General features: G+C 42.8%; 1 protein-coding gene across 4 annotated transcripts in view; it reads left to right on the top strand.

Annotated features, from left to right (window-relative positions):
• LOC142465635 (neurexin-2-beta-like) overlaps positions 1-21445 on the top strand; it is a 138562-nt gene extending 117117 nt beyond the window's left edge. For 2 of the 4 annotated variants that reach the window (XM_075569758.1, XM_075569757.1), the window contains 2 exons: positions 11108-11186; positions 19429-21445. In XM_075569758.1, the coding sequence (XP_075425873.1) occupies positions 11108-11186; positions 19429-20321 (972 nt within the window). In that variant the 3' untranslated portion in view covers positions 20322-21445. The remainder of the gene's footprint in view (positions 1-11107; positions 11187-19428) is intronic. The other 2 variants (XM_075569760.1, XM_075569759.1) reach the window with 1 other exon arrangement.
• Positions 21446-21715: the final 270 nt, after the last annotated feature.

Here is a 21715-nt window from a genome sequence, read left to right as displayed (position 1 = left end):
TAATAATGTAATACTGTCTATATTGGGCTGTAGCTACATTAGCTGTGTTAGCTGTAATATTTGCTGCGTTCAATTTACAAATTTTATTAAATATACTCGTTGTATTAATTGTGTTTCCTGCTTTGTCAGTTTATAGGCTGATGCTATCATTGTATATTGCTATTTTATATAATAGGGCTTTATTGTAAAGTGTCGGTCTGTTTCTCAGTTTATAGAACAGGACGTTTATAGGGTCCATGTCTTATTTTATAGGATGCAGCCTTCATTGTATATTCCATTTATACAATAGGGCTTTTATAGGGTCGGTGTGTCAGTGTATAGGACTCAGCACCCATTGTATATTCCAATAAACAAAAAGAACTTTTATATGGCCATTTTATAGTACAAAGCCTTCATCATAGTTTAGATTCAAACAATAGGACTTTTCTTTGTTTTATATTTACAGGAAAGCACTCCATCAAAATCTCCATTTAGAGAGGGCTTTTATAGAGTCTGTTTCTCAGTTTATAGGATGGAGAACACATACTGTGGTGTACTGCATTTGCATGACATTTGTAGGGTGTGTGTCTCGGTATATAGGACTGAGCTTACATCCTATATTCACTTTGTACAACAAAACATCTTTTTCATTGGCACCGTAATCTCTAAAGAAACCTAAATGGAGGCGAACATCCCGTTGAAAGCTTGCATTATAAAGAACGGACATTAGTAAAATGAGAGGAAATGAACCTTTATAATAATCATACCATATATATTACGCTTAACAGAGGGAGATAAAGTTACGTTTTGCTTAATTCATATGTAAACCTGGCATTACTTCTAATCAGACTGTAACGGGCGCTCGCCACAAACAGGACGGGACCAAGGTGAGGATACTGAAACACCCCGACCTGGAGCCACGAAGCAGAGTCCAGATTGCAGATTCCGTAGTGGTGGGTAGCCAGGTCAGGGTAGGTGAGAGAAGCGTAGACGTGATCCAGGCTGGGGTCAAGGCAGGCGGAACAGGAGCGATGGTCGGGGGTCACAGGCTGAGGTCGGCACCAGGGAAGCCAAAGCAACAGGGTAGGCCTCAGGAAACAGGGTAGGCCTCAGGAAACAGGGTAGGCCTCAGGAAACAGGGTAGGCCTCAGGAAACAGGGTAGGCCTCAGGAAACAGGGTAGGTCTCAGGCCAGGCAAAGCAGACGTGCTTGTGACAAGCACAGGTCACATGCGATTATGCTCAGCCACTTCCAAGATGACCTTAAATAGCAAGGAGAGACAATAGGTGCAGAGCTGCACAGCAGGCAGCAACACAGCAGTCTCAGGCTGCAATTTAAGCCCAGAAACAGGTGCAGACAATCACAAAGTCCAGGGTGGGATTTGCCATGAACTAAAATGGCCACTACAGCCATGTAAGAGCAGGTTCTAGCAAAACTCCTGACTGGAACCCTTACACAGACACGAAAATAGGGCACACGTAATATGTCAGTGTCTGGATGGAGTAACGCCAAGTGTGGCCATAGCTTAAATAACGTAGTGTTATATCCATCTCCTCCAAAATACCTATTACAGTGTGTGACTAAGTAATGCCAAAGCTGAAATAACGTCACATTATTTGAAGATAACACAGTGTTATCCCAAAATAACATGATTTATTTATTCATCAAATGTTTTTCCAGGAGATAATACATTGAGTTACCTCTGCCCTGGGCACAGAGTTATGATGATAATACATGGTTACATTAATTTAGACTGGTGGCAGCTTTGAGAGTCCCTGGTAGACTGTTCCAGTTTTGGGGCGCACTGTAAGAGAAGGAGGAGCGGCCGGATACTTTGTTGAACCTTGGGACGATGAACAGTCTTTTGAAGTCAGATCTCAGGGGATAAGTGCTGCGTGTGGTGGGGGTGAGGAGCTTGTTCAGATCAGTGGGCAGTTTGCCCAGAAAGTATTTGAAGGCAAGACAGGAAAGGAACTTTGCACCTAGACTCAAGTGATGATCAATCTAGTTCTTTGAGCATTTCGCAGTGATGTGTGTTGTAGTTGCATTGGAGGACAAAGTGGCATATTGAGTTGTAGAGGGTGTCTAGTTTGCCAAAGTGAGTTAGGGGTGCTGTACCATATACTATGTCCCCATAGTCTATAATTGGCATTAGCATCTGCTGTGCGCTATGCTTTCTGACCAGTGGGCTTAGGAAGGATTTATTCTTATAAAGTACACCTAGTTTGGCAAAGGTTTTCGATGTCAGGGTAATGTGCATCCCGAATGTTAAGTGGGAGTCAAACCATATACCCAAATATAGCAATCTAGTGACAGGGGCTAAGATGGTGTTAGAGTTGGTTCTGATAAAATAACCACCGTTTCTGTTTTAGGAAGAGTCCTGTCATTTGCCTTTATGTAACAGATCTAAACTGCAGGCTTTAGAGATCCTGATGAAAGGGAAAACATGATTTGATTTCCAAAGAAACTAAATCTGCCTATCCTAGGCTTTTATGCCTGTTCGCTTTCTTTGAGGAAGACAATTAGATAAGCAAAATTCTTCAGAGACCCCATCTTCTATAGGGTCTGTCTCCCAGTTTATAGAACGAAGCTTCTATATTCCATTTACAGTACACAACAAGACTTCTATAGTGTCTGTGTATCACTTTATAGTACGGAGCCTACATTGTAAATTCTATTTGCACAGTAGGGTTTTTATCACGGCCATGGTATATTCCACGTATACAATGGGACTGATATATGGTATATTCCACGTATACAATGGGACTGATATATGGTATATTCCACGTATACAATGGGACTGATATATGGTATGTTTCTAGGTTGATTGGATTTTTTTTCCACTTGTTTCTCAGTTTATAGCAAAGAGCCTTCATTGTATATTACACGTACATCCCATATATACAATAGGGTTTTCATCATGTAAAAATTATGTCATATCTATCATGAGTATCTATCTATCCATCTATATCTCTACCTATCATGAGTCTATATCTACCTATATCTACCTATCATGAGTCTATATCTACCTATCATGAGTCTATATCTACCTATATCTACCTATCATGAGTCTATATCTACCTATATCTACCTATCATGAGTCTATATCTACCTATATCTACCTATCATGAGTCTGTGGGGCCTATTCAGGTAGCTTCGGTAAGTGATTTAATGCTTGTTAAGTTGCCTGTACAGAGCGATTTTGTGCCGATAACATGTCAAAATCGGTTCTAAAAAGCTTTGTAACAAGTGTAATCACTCTCGCTCAGACAAGCCGTGCGGCCGCTCAAAAAAGGCAGAAACTCGCATTTGCTGCCAGTAACTCCTATTCAGGTAGTTTCGTTATACAGATAGGGTTATGCAGTTATGCTTGAGGGTAGGGGGAGTAGAGGGGGAGAAGGGAAAGAGGGGGAGGAGAGGGAGAGGGGAGCAAGGGGGAGGAGGAAGAGAAGTGAGAGAGGGGGAGGGACAGCGGGCAAAATGCACTCACCCCAGGCGAGTGCATTTGTCGAGCCGTGTGTGTATATATATATATCTATATCTATATATATATATATAGATATAGATATATATATCAAATGGAAATATTCCTGTATGCTCATTCGCATGTCTTAGACAGGTCTGCAACACCGCCTTTCACCATTATCACCCAGCACACAGCACTTCCACTGCAGCAAGGGACTCTGGGAAATTACATGCAAATGTGCACACAGTGTCACCTTTTGCTTCAAAACCATTTTTAACATGGTTCCCTATAGGATATATCTATCTATCTTTGTATTGCTCTCTGCATTTCTAAGTCAATTTATATAAGGCATTTCTCTGATCTTAATTTCCATCCCCACACATTGCTATAATGAAGGGGTTTGGATTCATACAAATCTGTAATAGCTGCTGTTTATTTCCAGGTGTGTGGGCTGGGGAAGTCTTTCTGTATACATAGGATTTGATGGTTATAAGAGCTATTTGGCCTAAAAATCTGCCCTTTTTCCTACTTAACACAAAATCTTAGACCCAAATTGATCCCTGTCTTTTAATGTGTGTTTTATTTTACCCTGTAAGGTCACTTGTGACTTAATTATGAGTTTTGTTACAGATACTTAGATTAGCGATGGATAGATGTAAATACATACATGTCAATTGATATACTGTACAGTATGGATTGCTAGAAACAGATAGATACAAATGGACAGATACATACATACTATACATTATAAAGACATGATTTTCTCGCCATCTACTCTCTGCTAGATGATCTACAATCTGGCTTCTGCACTGCTCACTCCACTGAAATAGCCTTCACTAAAATAACTAATGACCTCCATGCCGGCAAAGACAAAGGTCATTACACTATTCTCATACTAATCAACTTCTCTGCAGCATTTGATACTGGGGACCACCCTCTTCACATTTTCCATACTCTTGGTATCTGTAACAAAGCTCTATCCTGGATCTCCTCTTACCTCTCCCATCGTATTTTCAGTGTCTCTCTTGCTAACACCTCCTCCATCGATCTCTCTGAGGGGGTACCCCAGCGGTCTGTCCTGGGACCTCTTCTCTTTTATCTTTAGACACACTCTAGATGACCTTATCACATTTCTTGGGTTCAAATATCACCTCTATGCTGATGACACACAAATTTGCTTTTCAACCTTTGACCTTACACCTGCTGTACAGACTAAAGTTTCTGAATGTCTCTCTGCGATATCATCCTCGATGGCCCTCCGCCGACTCAAACTTAACATGTCAAAGACGGAGCTCCTCATACTCACTCCCAAACCTGGCCCTACTGCCCCCTTCTACATTACTGTTGGCAGTGCTATCATACACCCAGTATCACAAGCACATTGTACACTGCCTAGGGGTCACATTTGCCTCCTCCCTCACATTCATAATGTAGCGAAAACCTGTCTTTTTTTTTCTCCATAGCATTGCAAAGATACGCCCTTTCCTCTGTCCCTCCACTGCAAAAACTGTAACACAGACCCTCATTCTCTCCCATCTCTGCTATTGTAATCTTTTACTATCTGGCCTTCCTGCCCTACCATCTAATATATGTATATTAGATGATAGATGGCTAGATAAATACATTGAGATAGATACAGAGATAGATACATGTGCTCGCCACAAACCGGGACCGGACCGCGGGGCTGAGGTGGGGATGCATATACACCGACCTTAGGCCACGGAGTCAGGTCCGGAGTGTGGATTCGGTGGTCAAACGTAGCCGGGTCAGGATCGGAGAAGGCAGAGTGATCCGTGGACAAGCCGGGGTCAGGGTTGGAGAAGGCAGGGTTAACGATATCCAGGCTGGGGTCCAGCAACAGGAAGGCAGGCACATAGCGCTTCAGCGTAGAAGTTGCAGCATAGAAATGGCCTCTGCGTGAAAAACGGGAGCGGCCCATAACTATGGCCTCTGCAAGGGGAGTAAGTAGACCGGCCTAGGAACACCAGTTAGCACTGCTGATCCAGCGCTTCAGCACAGGAACCAGGAAGCAGGCCTCTGCAAGAAGGATATGCAGCAGGCCGCAGGAACCAGGCCTCTGCAAGGAGGATATGCAGCAGGCCGCAGGAACCAGGCCTCTGCAAGGAGGATATGCAGCAGGCTGCAGGAACCAGGCCTCTGCAAGGAGGATATGCAGCAGGCCGCAGGAACCAGGCCTCTGCAAGGAGGATATGCAGCAGGCCACTGGAACAAGGAATGGCTAAGGCAGGTAACTTGTGGCAAACACAGTTACATCCAAGTAGCACTTGGTTTATGCTCAGCTATGAGGAAAAAGGAGAGCCCTGTATAAGAAGGGCAGGGAGCCAATCAAAGGACAGGGGTGTGAGGGAATTCCTCCAATGACGGAGCACAGAGACAGAGCTGCAGTGATTGCAAGCACAGGTGATACTGATTGCAGATTCAAGGGGGAGTTATCTAGAAACTGCATAGCTCTGTAAGGAATGAGTTTCAGCCAAATCCAGGAGCGGATTCCTTACGGTACCCCCCCTTCAGGCAAGAACTCCGGGCGAGCAGGATCACTCAGGGGTCTGGGTGACATAGAATTGTTTCTGAACTGTCTTAGGCAGGAAGAAGACTCGTAATCCAGCAGTTCATTGGCGAGTACCATCTTTAGACATGATAACGTTGGTACTGCAATTCTTGGCACGCAGAAAGCATCACAGAACGATTTGGAAATCCGGAGCTGTGGAAAAACGGGAGATTCCAGAACAGGGACGTCAGAAGGGCACAAGCCAGGTGCCCGGTCTCCAGTAATAGTCTCAGAGTACAAGACGAAAGACACAGATTGTTGGTCGGATGTAGCAGAGAAGCCTTCTGGAAGGGCGATGGTTTTGCTCGAATAAGCACGTAGATGTTTGTGAGAATTTTTTGCTCCAAAGGAAATCCGGTCACTGGGTGGCGAGGGTAGAGATAGATACAGAGATAGCTAGATACGTAGATAGATAGACAGAGACAGGCATGATATATATTAGATAAATATATTAGATATATATTTTTTTTTATATATATATATATATACACACTCATATATACACATATATATATATATACACACATATACAGATAGATAGATAGATAGATAGATAGATAGATAGATAGATAGATAGATAGATAGATAGATAGATAGATAGATAGATAGATAGATAGATAGATAGATAGATAGATAGATAGATAGATACAGAGATAGATAGATAGATAGATAGATAGATAGATAGATAGATAGATAGATAGATAGATAGATAGATAGATAGATAGATAGATAGATAGATAGATAGATAGATAGATAGATAGGTAGATAGATAGATAGATAGATAGATAGATAGATAGATAGATAGATAGATAGATAGATACAGAGATAGATACAGAGATAGATACAGAGATAGATACAGAGATAGATACAGAGATAGATAGATACAGAGAGATAGATACAGAGAGAGATAGATACAGAGAGAGAGAGAGATACAGAGAGAGAGAGAGATACAGAGATACAGAGATACAGAGAGAGAGATACATACAGAGAGAGAGAGAGATACAGAGAGATAGATACATACAGAGAGATAGATACATACAGAGAGATAGATACATTTACACTCTTCTGCCCCTCCTTACATCTCAGCCCTAATTTCTCGCTATGCACCACCCCGACTCTTGCGTTCTGCTCAAGGATGTCTTCTTTCTACCCCCTTTTTATCTAAAGCCCTCTCCCGCCTTAAACCTTTTTCATTGACTGCCCCACACCTCTGGAATGCCCTTCCCCTCAGTACCCAACTAGCACCCTCTCTATCCACCTTTAAGACCCACCTTAAGACACACTTGCTTAAAGAGGCATATGAATAACACTGTGAACATTCTGAACACATGATACATAAAGCTTGGCCAACTGCAGACGCACTTACCAGAACTCCCTCCTACTGTCTCTGTACGTTCTCCCTACCTACCAATTAGATTGTAAGCTCCTCGGGGCAGGGACTCCTCTTCCTTAATGTTATGTTTGTCTAAAGCACTTATTCCCATGATCTGTTATTTATATTATCTGTTATTTATTCGATTACCACATGTATTACTACTGTGAAGCGCTATGTACATTAATGGCGCTATATAAATAAAGACACACAATACATACAGAGAGATAGATACATACAGAGAGATAGATAGATACAGAGAGATAGATAGATAGATACAGAGAGATAGATAGATAGATACAGAGATAGATAGATCGATACAGAGATAGATAGATCGATACAGAGATAGATCGATACAGAGATAGATCGATACAGAGATAGATAGATCGATACAGAGATAGATAGATCGATACAGAGATAGACAGGTCGATACAGAGATAGATAGATACAGAGATAGATAGATACAGAGATAGATAGATACAGAGATAGATAGATACAGAGATAGATAGATCGATACAGAGATATATAGATACAGAGATACAGAGATAGTGTGATGCCCACACTACGTTGTAGTCTCTTTTGTCCCAATTTAAGGCCGGAAACACTGTATTTTCTAAGCAGGGGTTTATTCACAGGGATAAATCAAACAACTGGCCCACCGTCCCTTTAAGAAAACCAAATAATAAAATCAAATCCTATTTCCATTAGGGAAAGCTAACTATACTGTAGCTTTCGTCCTCACTAACTGCTTGGCCAGCTAAACTGGTTCCCAAGCCAAAACGCGCCCTGGCATAGGCAATAAAGTAACAGTCTTTGCATACAATAGAAAGGGTTTTGCTTATCTTATTGCTTGTGGCGAAGATGTCCCTGCTTCAGCACGGCTCTTTCAGCAGTGTCTCTCACTCTCTACCAGCTTCTTTAACCAGCTTCCGTTAGCTGGGGAGCACCTCTGTCTCCCCCTCTTCTCTGGGGAAAAACAGTCATCCTGTGCCTTGCAGCTTCCAGCCTTTTAAAACACTTCCTGGCTATTCAGAGCAGGCTGATTAGCTTCATTAGTTAGCACCTGAACAGCCATTCCAAGGTGGATTAACTCTCTGTGCTGCAAAAGTCCTATAGCTGCCCTATTCAGCCCCTAGAGGACAGCGGTGGCACCACAATAGATAGATAGATAGATAGATAGATAGATAGATAGATAGATAGATAGATAGATAGATAGATAGATAGATAGATAGATAGATAGATACAGAGATACAGAGATACAGAGATACAGAGATAGATAGATACAGAGATAGATAGATAGATAGATAGATAGATAGATAGATAGATAGATAGATAGATAGATAGATAGATAGATACAGAGATTCAGAGATAGAGAGATAGATAGATTAGAGATAGCTAGATAGAGAGATGGATGGATAGATGGATAGATACAGAGATGGATAGATACAGAGTTGGATAGATACAGAGATGGATAGATACAGAGATGGATAGATACAGAGATGGATAGATACAGAGATGGATAGATACAGAGATGGATAGATACAGAGATGGATAGATACAGAGATAATAGAGGCATGATATATATTAGATAAATATAGATAGATGCAGATAGATTGATATATTTAGATAGATAGATACATTTAGATAGATAGATTTAGATAGATAGATAGATAGATTTAGATAGATAGATAGATACATTTAGATAGATACATATAGATATATAGATAGATACATTTAAATAGATAGATACATTTAGATAGATACATATAGATATATAGATAGATACATTTAAATAGATAGATACATTTAGATAGATACATATTGTAAGAATGATCGCTGTAAGACCAATGTTAACGCAGCGATATGAGCTGAATGTGGAGCGCAGAGCTGCAGACAGGTAGATACAAAGATAGATACAGCTGAGAGATACTGTATCATTTTATACCTCAATTATAATAATTATACACTGCAGCGTGTACTCTCTGAGAGAGAAACCCATCATTATACAGCACAGCGTGTTCATTATCAGTGCATAGAGATACTCAGCATCATTATACAGCACAGCGTGTTCATTATCAGTGCATGGAGATACTCAGCATCATTATACAGCACAGCGTGTTCATTCTCAGCGCATAGAGATACTCAGCATCATTATACAGCGCAGCGTGTTCATTATCAGTGCATAGAGATACTCAGCATCATTATACAGTGCAGCGTGTTCATTATCAGTGCATGGAGATACTCAGCATCATTATACAGCACAGTGTGTTCATTATCAGTGCATGGAGATACTCAGCATCATTATACAGCACAGTGTGTTCATTATCAGTGCATGGAGATACTCAGCATCATTATACAGCACAGCGTGTTCATTCTAAGTGCATGGAGATACTCAGCATCATTATACAGCACAGTGTGTTCATTATCAGTGCATGGAGATACTCAGCATCATTATACAGCACAGCGTGTTCATTCTCAGTGCATAGAGATACTCAGCATCATTATACAGCGCAGCGTGTTCATTATCAGTGCATAGAGATACTCACCATCATTATACAGTGCAGCGTATTCATTATCAGTGCATAGAGATACTCAGCATCATTATACAGCACAGCGTGTTCATTATCAGTGCATGGTGATACTCGGCATCATTATACAGCGCAGCGTGTTCATTATCATTGCATAGAGATACTCGACATCATTATACAGCGCAGCGTGTTCATTCTCAGTGCATAGAGATACTCAGCATCATTATACAGCACAGCGTGTTCATTCTCAGTGCATAGAGATACTCAGCATCATTATACAGCACAGCGTGTTCATTATCAGTGCATGGAGATACTCAGCATCATTATACAGCACAGCGTGTTCATTCTCAGTGCATAGAGATACTCAGCATCATTATACAGCGCAGCGTGTTCATTATCAGTGCATAGAGATACTCACCATCATTATACAGTGCAGCGTATTCATTATCAGTGCATAGAGATACTCAGCATCATTATACAGCACAGCGTGTTCATTATCAGTGCATGGTGATACTCGGCATCATTATACAGCGCAGCGTGTTCATTATCATTGCATAGAGATACTCGACATCATTATACAGCGCAGCGTGTTCATTATCAGTGCATAGAGATACTCAGCATCATTATACAGTGCAGCGTGTTCATTATCAGTGCATAGAGATACTCAGCATCATTATACAGTGCAGCGTGTTCATTATCAGTGCATGGAGATACTCCATGTCACTATAAAGTGCGTTGTGGTAATTATCAGTGTATATAGATACCCATCATTATACAATGCAATACAGTATGTTCATTATCAAGAGGTGGAAGTGTCTAGAGATTCTGAGCATCTTTATATAGGCCCACCATTTAAGGCCCACCTTAAACCCACCTCCTTCGCGAAGCATATGAGTAGCTCTCCCCCTCCCCCCCCCCCCCCCCCGCACGCGCTTGCTTAAATCGGAGGACACCCGTCGCTCATGCTTGGAGCGCTCTCCAAGCATTAGCGCGCTCAGCGCCAGCGGGGACTCAGCCTAAGACGGTAAAGAGACCGCTCTCAGCAGAGCTGAGATACAAGGTCAGACAGGAGACCTGGGCACAGTTGGGATAAGACAGCCCTAATAATTATAGCAATGCATTAATAATGTCACTGCTCCTGTTCCCCAGGGATACACTGTAACAGTCACACTTACCCATGTCTGTTCTCCCAGAATTCCGATGACCTGCTTGTAGCCTCAGCGGAGTGTCCCAGCGATGATGAAGATTTGGAAGAGTGTGACCCAAGCACGGGTAAGACCCAAACTGTACCCAATAATAACCTATAAAAAAACACCTTACAGATAGAAATTCCCCCACAAACCCATTCACAGCTTAATGGCCGAAAAAGGGAGGAATGAGAGTCTGGCAGGAATAAAGATAGAATGGGTATATCTGGAGTGATATCATGGCAGTGAGGAGGCAGCAGGATGCTGGGTGTATAGGGAGGGGTATAAAAGGGCAGCGAGGAGGGAAGCAGGGTGTTGGGGTGTATAGGGAGGGGTATATCAGGGAAGCAGGGTGTTGGGGTGTGTAGGGAGGGGTATATCAGGACAGCAGGATGTTGGGGTGTGTAGGGAGGGGTATATCAGGTTAGCAGGATGTTGGAGTGTGTAGAGAGGGGTATAACAGGGCAGTGAGGAGGCAGCAGGATGTTGGGTGTATAGGGAGGGGTATAAAAGGGCAGTGAGGAGGGAAGCAGGGTGTTGGGGTGTATAGGGAGGGGTATATCAGGGAAGCAGGATGTTGGGGTGAATAGGGAGTGGTATATAAGGGCAGCAGGATGTTGAGGTGTGTAGGGAGGGGTATATCAGGGCAGCAGGATGTTGAGGTGTGTAGGGAGGGGTATATCAGGGCAGCAGGATTTTGGGGTGTGTAGGGAGTGGTATATCAGGACATCAGGATGTTGGGGTGTGTAGGGAGGGGTATATCAGGACAACAGGATGTTGGGGTCTGTAGGGAGGGGTATATCAGGACAGCAGGATGTTGGGGTGTGTAGGGAGTGGTATATCAGGACTGCAATATGTTGGGGTGTGTAGGGAGGGGTATATCAGGACAACAGGATGTTGGGGTGTGTAGGGAGGGGTATATCAGGACAGCAGGATGTTGGGGTGTGTAGGGAGGGGTATATCAGGACAGCAGGATGTTGGGATGTATAGGGAGGGGTATATCAGGACAGCAGGATGTTGGGGTGTATAGGGAGGGGTATATCAGGACAGCAGGATGTTGGGGTGTGTAGGGAGGGGTATATCAGGACAGCAGGATGTTGGGGTGTGTAGGGAGGTGTATATCAGGACAGCAGGATGTTGGGGTGTGTAGGGAGGGGTATATCAGTGTAGCAAGATGTTGGTGTGTGTAGGGAGGGGTATATCGGGACAGCAGCATGTTGGGATATGTAGGGAGGGGTATATCAGGACAGCAGCATTTTGGGGTGTATAGGGAGGGGTATATCAGGACAGCAGGATGTTGGGGTGTGTAGGGAGGGGTATATCAGGACAGCAGGATGTTGGGGAGTGTAGGGAGGGGTATATCAGGACAGCGGGATGTTGGTGTGTGTAGAGAGGGGTATATCAGGACAGCGGGATGTTGGGGTGTGTAGGGAGGGTATATCAGGACAGCAGGATGTTGGGGTGTATAGGAAGGGGTATATCAGGGAAGCAGGATGTTGGGGGATGTAGGGAGGGGTATATCAGGGAAGCAGGATGTTGGGGGATGTAGGAAGGGGTATATCATGACAGCAGGATGTTGGGGTGTGTAGGGAGGGGTATATCAGGGCAACAGGATGTTGGGGTGTGTAGGGAGGGGTATATCAGGTCAGCAGGATGTTGGGGTGTGTAGGGAGGGGTATATCAGGACAGCAGGATGTTGGGGTGTGTAGGGAGTGGTATATCAGGACAGCAGGATGTTGGGGTGTGTAGGGAGTGGTATATCAGGACTGCAATATGTTGGGGTGTGTAGGGAGGGGTATATCAGGACAACAGGATGTTGGGGTGTGTAGGGAGGGGTATATCAGGACAGCAGGATGTTGGGGTGTGTAGGGAGGGGTATATCAGGACAGCAGGATGTTGGGGTGTGTAGGGAGGGGTATATCAGGACAGCAGGATGTTGGGGTGTGTAGGGAGGGGTATATCAGGACAGCAGGATGTTGGGATGTATAGGGAGGGGTATATCAGGACAGCAGGATGTTGGGGTGTATAGGGAGGGGTATATCAGGACAGCAGGATGTTGGGGAGTGTAGGGAGGGGTATATCAGGACAGCGGGATGTTGGTGTGTGTAGAGAGGGGTATATCAGGACAGCGGGATGTTGGGGTGTATAGGAAGGGGTATATCAGGGAAGCAGGATGTTGGGGGATGTAGGGAGGGGTATATCAGGACAGCGGGATGTTGGTGTGTGTAGGGAGGGGTATATCAGGACAGCAGGATGTTGGGGTGTATAGGGAGGGGTATATCAGGACAGCAAGATGTAGGGGTGTGTAGGGAGGGGTATATCAGGACAGCAGGATGTTGGGGTGTGTAGGGAGTGGTATATCAGGACAGCAAGATGTTGGGGTGTGTAGGGAGGGGTATATCAGGACAGCAGGATGTTGGGGTATATCAGGGAAGCAGGATGTTGGGGGGTGTAGAGAAGGTTATAACAAGGTCTCCATGGTAGATATTAAGATAGGATACATAAATGGCTAGGATGGACACAATCTTAAATACTGGAGGATGAAACCTAAGAGCATTTAAATTGTGTTTCATATTAAGTAGGACAGAGTAGTAGGGGCGATATTCACATTAAGTAGGACAGAGTAGTAGGGGCGACATTCACATTAAGTAGGACAGAGTAGTAGGGGCGATATTCACATTAAGTAGGACAGAGTAGTAGGGGCGACATTCACATTAAGTAGGACAGAGTAGTAGGGGCGATATTCACATTAAGTAGGACAGAGTAGTAGGGGCGATATTCACATTAAGTAGGACAGAGTAGTAGGGGCGATATTCACATTAAGTAGGACAGAGTAGTAGGGGCGATATTCACATTAAGTAGGACAGAGTAGTAGGGGCGATATTCACATTAAGTAGGACAGAGTAGTAGGGTCGATATTCACATTAAGTAGGACAGAGTAGTAGGGGCGATATTCACATTAAGTAGGACAGAGTAGTAGGGGCGATATTCACATTAAGTAGGACAGAGTAGTAGGGTCGATATTCACATTAAGTAGGACAGAGTAGTAGGGGCGATATTCACATTAAGTAGGACAGAGTAGTAGGGGCGATATTCACATTAAGTAGGACAGAGTAGTAGGGGCGATATTCACATTAAATAGGACAGAGTAGTAGGGGCGATATTCACATTAAGTAGGACAGAGTAGTAGGGGCGATATTCACATTAAGTAGGACAGAGTAGTAGGGGCGATATTGACCCTGGAGAAGAATAAGTGAAGAAGCTGACACCTTTTAGTGGATCACCAAGAGACCTTTCCCTGGATAAAGCTTGTTTTGGGCTTCCCAAGAAGTGTATTTTTCAGTTGAACATATCAACTAATACCTCTTCTTAGGTTCCCTAACTAGTCTGCATGAAACGTATGATAATACATCCGCTGTTTCGCCATGTCGGTTAGAGAGTCCTGGTCTATACACTAAAGGTGGCAAATTGGGCTAATTTGGGCATTTAATTCCATTAATTATTCATTTCCCCAAACGTTTGCTAAAGTTGGCTGTTTCTAAGCCCCCCACATATCTGATCCCAAACACTAAATCCAACACTCATTTTGCAAAAATAGAGACTAATAATATCCAACAATGATGGAAATCACTCAATAATTGGAATAGATCTCCACAGTGACCACGATTTCTGCAATAACGCCGCCTTTTTTGGTTTTTCATCTCCCGGCCATTAATTCTCTCTGTGAAATGTTTCTCTAAATTGACATTCTTTTTTTTTAATTTTCTTTTAAACATCCTGACATCAATCGATAAGTGAGCGAAGACAATTTCCTGCATTATTGCAGAAACGCCAAAGACCTATTCGTCCCACGTTTACATAATATTCTCATCAATCCATACAATTCCACATTTAATTCATTCCTTTTTTATTTTATTATTTTTTTATTTATTCTGACTTTTGTATCAATAGATTTTTCTTTAGAAATGTTGCACAACAAATCCAGAAGAGAATTTAACGTTTTTTCTTATAATGGAAACATTTTAGATACTTTATGACTTTGGGAACAAGTTTAAAATAATTGATTCTCATGGACATTTTGCAACCGATGTAAAAAAAAAACAGACTTGTAAGGTCTCCTTAGCTCATAAAGACGCCTCAATTCTGTCACTGGTCCATTGAAAGGTTTCAGATCCTAAAAGGAACATACAGTTCTCCATGATTAGCAGGGTTTGTTGAGATGACTGGAAGACTGGAAACTTAGGCCTCGTCCAGGGTGGTGCTGAGCGGGCTCACGCTGGACATGTTGTGACAATGCACGTGGCCTGCGTGAGCGGGCGGGCACACCTGCTCTGCACTCAGCCGCTTGCCGAGCAAGCAAAATTGATTTTGCTGCTCACAAGCGCGTCACGTGAGCAGTTCGCCCAATGAGGGCGAACCATCTCTGTGATGTCGTGGCCGCGCCCCCAGACACACGCGCACCAAACCGGCCAGAAATCGTCCGGCCGAGCAGGGCGCAACGCTGGAGCGCCAGCGTGCTTGTTTCCACCCTGGACGAGGCCTTAGATTATAATGCTTTCGAAATGCACTAGCAAAATGTATAGAGTTGGAGATCTTGTAGGTTCTGTGTTTTAATAGGAAGTAGAGAGAGGGGACTTCCACAATGTATTTTGGTAGAGTTGTAGGATAAGCCTAAAGTGTCAGGAGAATACAGGAAGAAAATAAAAAGGGGAGAGGGGGTAATATTTTACATTTATGTAAGAGAACCGAGATTTCTAAATATTTGGGATAGACACAAATGGATGCTGGGAAATACGAGATGAAAGACAGTGCGTTTGTAGGGTTTTTAACTCTAAGGAAAGTGGGGAGATGGAAACTTGAAAAGTGCTTGGGGCAGCCCTAAAGGGTTAAATAATCAAATATAAAACGTAGAGTTTGTATGTTTTATTAGGAAAAGAAAAAATGAATATCAAAAACATTTAGGTAAAGAACAGATTAACCCTACAGAATTAGGAAAATCAAGGCCAGACGTAAAATAGAAGTTAATATTTTTCTTAGGAACAATATGAACTTTTCGGATGATCATTAAGACCACTAAGCTTTATTGGATATATAATGATAGCTTTAGTAGGATTTAAAGTTTTAGGACATGGGGGAGTGCAGTGAAAATTAGTGAAAAACCACTAATAATATAAATGTGAATAAATTAGATACAATCAAAATACACTTAAAGTCCAAATAGGCTGCCTACCGGGTCTAGCGGATTGTCTCCACAATCAGAAGTATGATGGTGACAAAAAAGACGTGTATGGCGCCAACGGGGACACCTTCAGATATACTGCCCGCAGAAAGGCCTTCCGGTGATTCGTATCCGTCGGTCAGGCTGATGTTAGACTCTATATTTCTTTCCCAAATTCCGGCAAACGTGTGAAAAGACAAAGATACAAAACAGGTCACTAATAGTGCATTATCCTGTTGATATATGTCCAGAATGACTAACAGTGTTAATGAACCGAACACTACAGTGTGAATATATTAGTAAATTCTTCATGAATCTCCTTTATTGGTTAAAAAAACCTGTTAAAATGCCATATTTGCTGCTGATTGAGCTATATTGCACATGAAGCACCAAAGGATCCTGATGGGACCGACCCTCCGGTAATGTAAAATTGAAGTCCTACTTCCACTTAGCCCCTAGGAATTGCGCCTTGCAAGTAGGATTCTTTAAAACTTGAAACGCGTAGGGTGTTTCTTCCTTCCGAAGCGGCGTTCTCTCCACGTCTCTGGTCGATATCTGCACGCCTGGGAGTCGCACTCTCGCTGCTCTCTCCCTCTACGGTTGCAGATGATGACGCCACCACCTTCCGGATTCAGCTACGGAGCCCCTGGGTGTCCAAAAGAAATACCCTACGTGTTTCAAGTTTTAAAGATGCCCTGTTTTGTATCTTTGTCTTTTCACGATTGCTGGAATTTGGGAAAGAAATATAGAGTCAAACATCAGCCTGACCGACGGATAAGAAGCCCTGGAAGGAATTTCTGTGGGCGGTATACATGAAGGTGTCCCCATTGGCGCCATACAGGTCTTTTTAGGATATGGGGGACACTTGGGGTTACATGCAAGGTGGGTACACATGGTGGGAACAAATTGAGGGGGACATAAGTTCATAAATTAGTAAGGGATAATATTAGATGAAAATCTAGAGATTTTGTAGGGTTTGATGCTCTATAAGAAGTGGAAAATTGGATTTGGGACATATTTGTTTACACCATTATAGAACAGGAAAATTGAGAGTGAGGGATTGATTTACACGTGTGGGATTAAATCTGATATTGTGTAGGGGAAATGGGAATTCAGAAATTACTGGAATCGGCCCAATGAAACCCAGTGAAATACAATAAAGATGAAGGATAACATTGTTGGGTTTTAGGTTTATAGGTTGTAGAGGATCATTTATATATGAGACTGGAAACCCTGACGAATTAGGGATTAGAAAATACAACCCAGTGATCCTGTATGGGTTGATGTTTAATAGGTGATAATAAAAATGGTATTAAATTTGTTTAGGATGAATACAGATATCCTAGGTAAATTAGGAAGTTAAAAACAACTATGCTAGGCCTATAGTTTGGGGGAAATGTAGATTTGAATCATGTTCATGGATTAGTTTAAAGCGTCCTTGGGTTATACAAGCTAAAGGGTGGTGTCTTGTGTAGGGTATAAGGCTTTATGGGATGTGAAGCGATGGGGATACCAGATTTGAATGAGATGACTTTAGTGAGCACTAAAAAATGTGGGAATTGTGAACGAAACCCCGAGATCTTGTAGGGTGTGATTGTTTGATAGGGAGCAGCAAAAATGGGACTTTCAAGATATTAGAAAACAGATTATTATATCCGTAAGAAATAGGATGGGAGCATGAAAAGTTGATGTTTGTTATTGGAACAATGTGCAGAATTTGGTAGAAGTTTTAGAATAACTTTTAGAATGGGGAACGCCTCTAGAGCCAATGCAAATAAAATGTTTTATTGGGAAGTTTTGGGGGGGGGGAGGGGGCGGATAAAAGAAAGCCAAAAGGAAATATTTGGGATGTTTATCTCCCTTTAACCCCCTTCCAATAATTATCAAAATTTACTTTTATTTATTTATTTCTTTTCTTTTCCTTTGGTTTGAAAAAGATGAATATTATTATTTCATTGTTCACGGTCATTAAAAAAAACGCTTCTTAACGTATTTTAGGGTCAGGAGGTCGTAAAGAGGAACACTCAATAAACTTTGCTGGCCCTAAAATAACTATATTTATATATATACATATATCTATAAATAATTAAATATTGATAATAATAATAATAAAATGATATAATGAAGTTTGGGTAAAAGAAATTGAATAAATAAAACTGTGAAGTGACCGTGAAACAGTAAAACAAAAACAAAATTATACAAAAAAAATGTTTTTTTTACCCAAAGATTTCACAGTTTCTTTTGTAATTTTTTTTTTGTCTTCATGCTAAAATCACATGTGGCCAATTGTTTGATGTAAGTTGTCTAAATATTCTGAATCAATTTTATTTGATGAGAGGAGGAATAGCTGGAAGGAAAGGAGGAGGGTTAGGGAGCAGAAGATGAGAGAGAGGTGGGGGGAAGAGAAAGAAATGGAGGAAGAGAGGAAAGGATGGTGAGAGAACAGAGAGGAAGAAGGGCATAGGATAAAGCTAGAAGGGGGGGGAGCAAGAAAGGGAGAGAGAGAATAAACACTGATTAAGGAGGAAGGATAGATAGGGAGAGAGAAATATAGAAAGGGGGAGAGATAAATAATGGGGAGGGGAAGTAGAGAGCGGGAGCATTGAATAGGGTCATAGAGAGACATGAGCAGAGAGAGAAAGGAATACTGAGAATGTGAAAGAGAATGAGTTAATGGGAAGAGAGGGAGAGGGAGAAGGGGAGAGGGAGAAGAAGACATGAAGATTTACAGGGAGAGAACAAATGCTAAAGAAAGAGCAGGACAGGAGTCAGCAAGAGAGCACGAAAGAAAGAGAAACAGCAGAAAGGAGAGAGCTATGTACAGAGAGACTATCATACAAAAAAGACAATAGATTAGTTATTGTATTCTAGCTATTTAGCATTAGAATAATGTTAGAATTCAGTTTTTCTCTTATTTCTTGTTACTTAAGTTAGAAAGTTTAATGGGATTAATATTTGATGGATCTGCTCAGCAGATAGATTGAGATTTGCTAGGGGAGTTAGCGGATAGTGCTGTGTTGACCATGTGTTGACTTTCTGAGGTTTTTACTGACACGGTCTTCTTTTCTCTGCTGTTTTCTCTGTCTTTCTCTCTCTCTCTTGTTTCCAGGAGGGGAGTTAATATTACCCATAATCACGGAAGATTCCTTAGACACCCCTCCCATTGCCACCCGCTCCCCCTTTGTACCTCCTCCCCCTACTTACCGACCTGTCCTCACTCTGGTGGACACCACCAAAGATTCCTTGAGTGTTCCTTCCAACTCGAGGCCACCTTGCCCTTCAGAGCAGGAGGATAGTGATTGCGAGGAGGGGATAGAGGTCTCTGGCTATGCTTCGGGGGAGGTGTTTGAATCGAGCTTCCCTCCTACTGATGATGAGGACTTCTATACCAGTTTCCCATTGGTCACAGATAGAACCTTGCTGTCCAGGTCAGATGGGGCAGCTAGAAAGCCTCCAGGGTATCGGCCAAATGTGAGGACAGGAGGTTCTGCCTCCTCTCCCTATGACCTTCTCACCTCCACCACCTCCCCAGACCTTGTCCGGAACATCCCTGCCGGAAAAATGAACAACAGAGAGCCCCTAAAACCTAACATAGACCAGTATCCCCATATCCCCACCTCTTTCCAGCTGGACAAGCTGAACAAGCAGAGGTTCCCACCTGTAACCTCTTCCCCCAATTTCCACAATTTCCCCACAGCGAACCCAACAGGCTCAGGGGAGAGAGGATCCCCTGGTGCGGTGGAAGTTATCAGAGAGTCCAGCAGCACCACAGGGATGGTAGTGGGCATCGTGGCGGCGGCTGCCCTCTGTATCCTCATCCTCCTTTACGCAATGTACAAGTACAGGAACCGGGACGAAGGGTCCTATCAGGTGGACCAAAGCCGGAACTATATCAGCAACTCAGCCCAGAGTAATGGTGCAGTGGTGAAGGAAAAGACAGTGCCTGCCACCAAGACAGCCGGTAAGAGTAAGAAAAATAAGGACAAGGAGTACTACGTGTGAGGGCTCGGAATGGGCCCTCCCAAATGTGGAGGTAGGGTTTGGCAAAATCCAACCGGCCATTCAATGGAGACACCAGACTGACCCCATGCTGTGACTAACCATTGACTAAGCCACAGGTCAACCGTTGGCTGTCACCTTAACCAACCAACTCAATGTTCAAACAACTGCCAACTGACTGTCAACTCAACTAGCAGTTGACCGTCAGGTAAACTTTGGTCAGCCATTTGAATGTCGACAAATTAGCCAATCTACAGTACCCAAAGTCAACCAACTAAGGAAATATTCATGAACATATCAACTGGTCACCAAATCACCAATGGGTGATTGAACACCAACCAGTCTTCAGCCAACTGACCATGATCCAATCATCTGATGGGACGACTGAGACAACAAGAAATGCCTCCCATTTTTAACAGTGCCGTACCCATCATCCCCATTCACATATTTCTCTCTGACCTTAAAAAGGAAATGCATCTCTTGCTCCCGCCTCTTTCTCCTCCTTCTTTCTTCTTGAGGAGAAATAGCCAAGATTGCCACTGAGTTGGAACATCTTAAAAATAATAATAATAAAAAAAAAAAAAGACAAGAACTTGGTACTTGCCAAAGGGTGGTAGTGGTGGGCAAGGGGGTAAGACGTGTAGTGTGGAGATCTCCTTCCACAGACAGACACACTGAAAGTATGAGTGATGGTCAACCAACTATAATCCTTTGCCAAGGTGGAGCCATTGAGGGGAGAGGATGCTGGTGAGTTGGGAGGACCATGTGTTGAGACAGAGACTCACAAACCAATTTTGGAAAGAGGGCTACCTGAACTGGCCTTGGTTATGCTTTCCCCTCCCTTATTCCCATCCCCCCAACCTCCTTTATGCCCTCCTAAAGATCAAGGTTATTTCTATTCTGGTTTGTGTGGTGTTGTCTTGGTTTTTTGAACGCTGAGCCGTGCGTTTGACTTCTTCGTGGACTGAATCTACTGCCCCGCACCCCTCTTGATAAAAAACATCTCACCACCCCAGGCTGTCTCCTGATACCCCTCTAAATAAAAAAGGACTATTGAAATAGGGGATTGGGGTACTGGGGCAAAGAGAGTATCAGAATATCAATAAAGCAGATGTTTCGGCCTTGTATACGAGTGTTGAGATTTTGAATAGAGGGAGGTACCGTACATTTCAATTCCTTCATAATGCTACTCTACTTCCAAATCATATACATCTATTTGTGTCATATACCAATTGCAGAACACACACTGCTATATAATAAATCCCAAGGAATTATTATCCCAAAGAGCTCTAATAGCGCGTCTAAGTTTAGATACATTGTAAGGAACCCCAACCCTCTCTAATAGCGTGTCTGAGATCAGATGCATTGTAAGGAACCCCAACCCTCTCTAATAGCGT

The sequence above is a fragment of the Ascaphus truei genome, chromosome 14 (assembly GCF_040206685.1).
Source record: "Ascaphus truei isolate aAscTru1 chromosome 14, aAscTru1.hap1, whole genome shotgun sequence".
Lineage (NCBI taxonomy): Eukaryota > Metazoa > Chordata > Amphibia > Anura > Ascaphidae > Ascaphus > Ascaphus truei.
The sequence above is the reverse complement of the archived record's forward strand: the minus strand, read 5'-3'. Positions and strand labels throughout refer to the sequence as shown.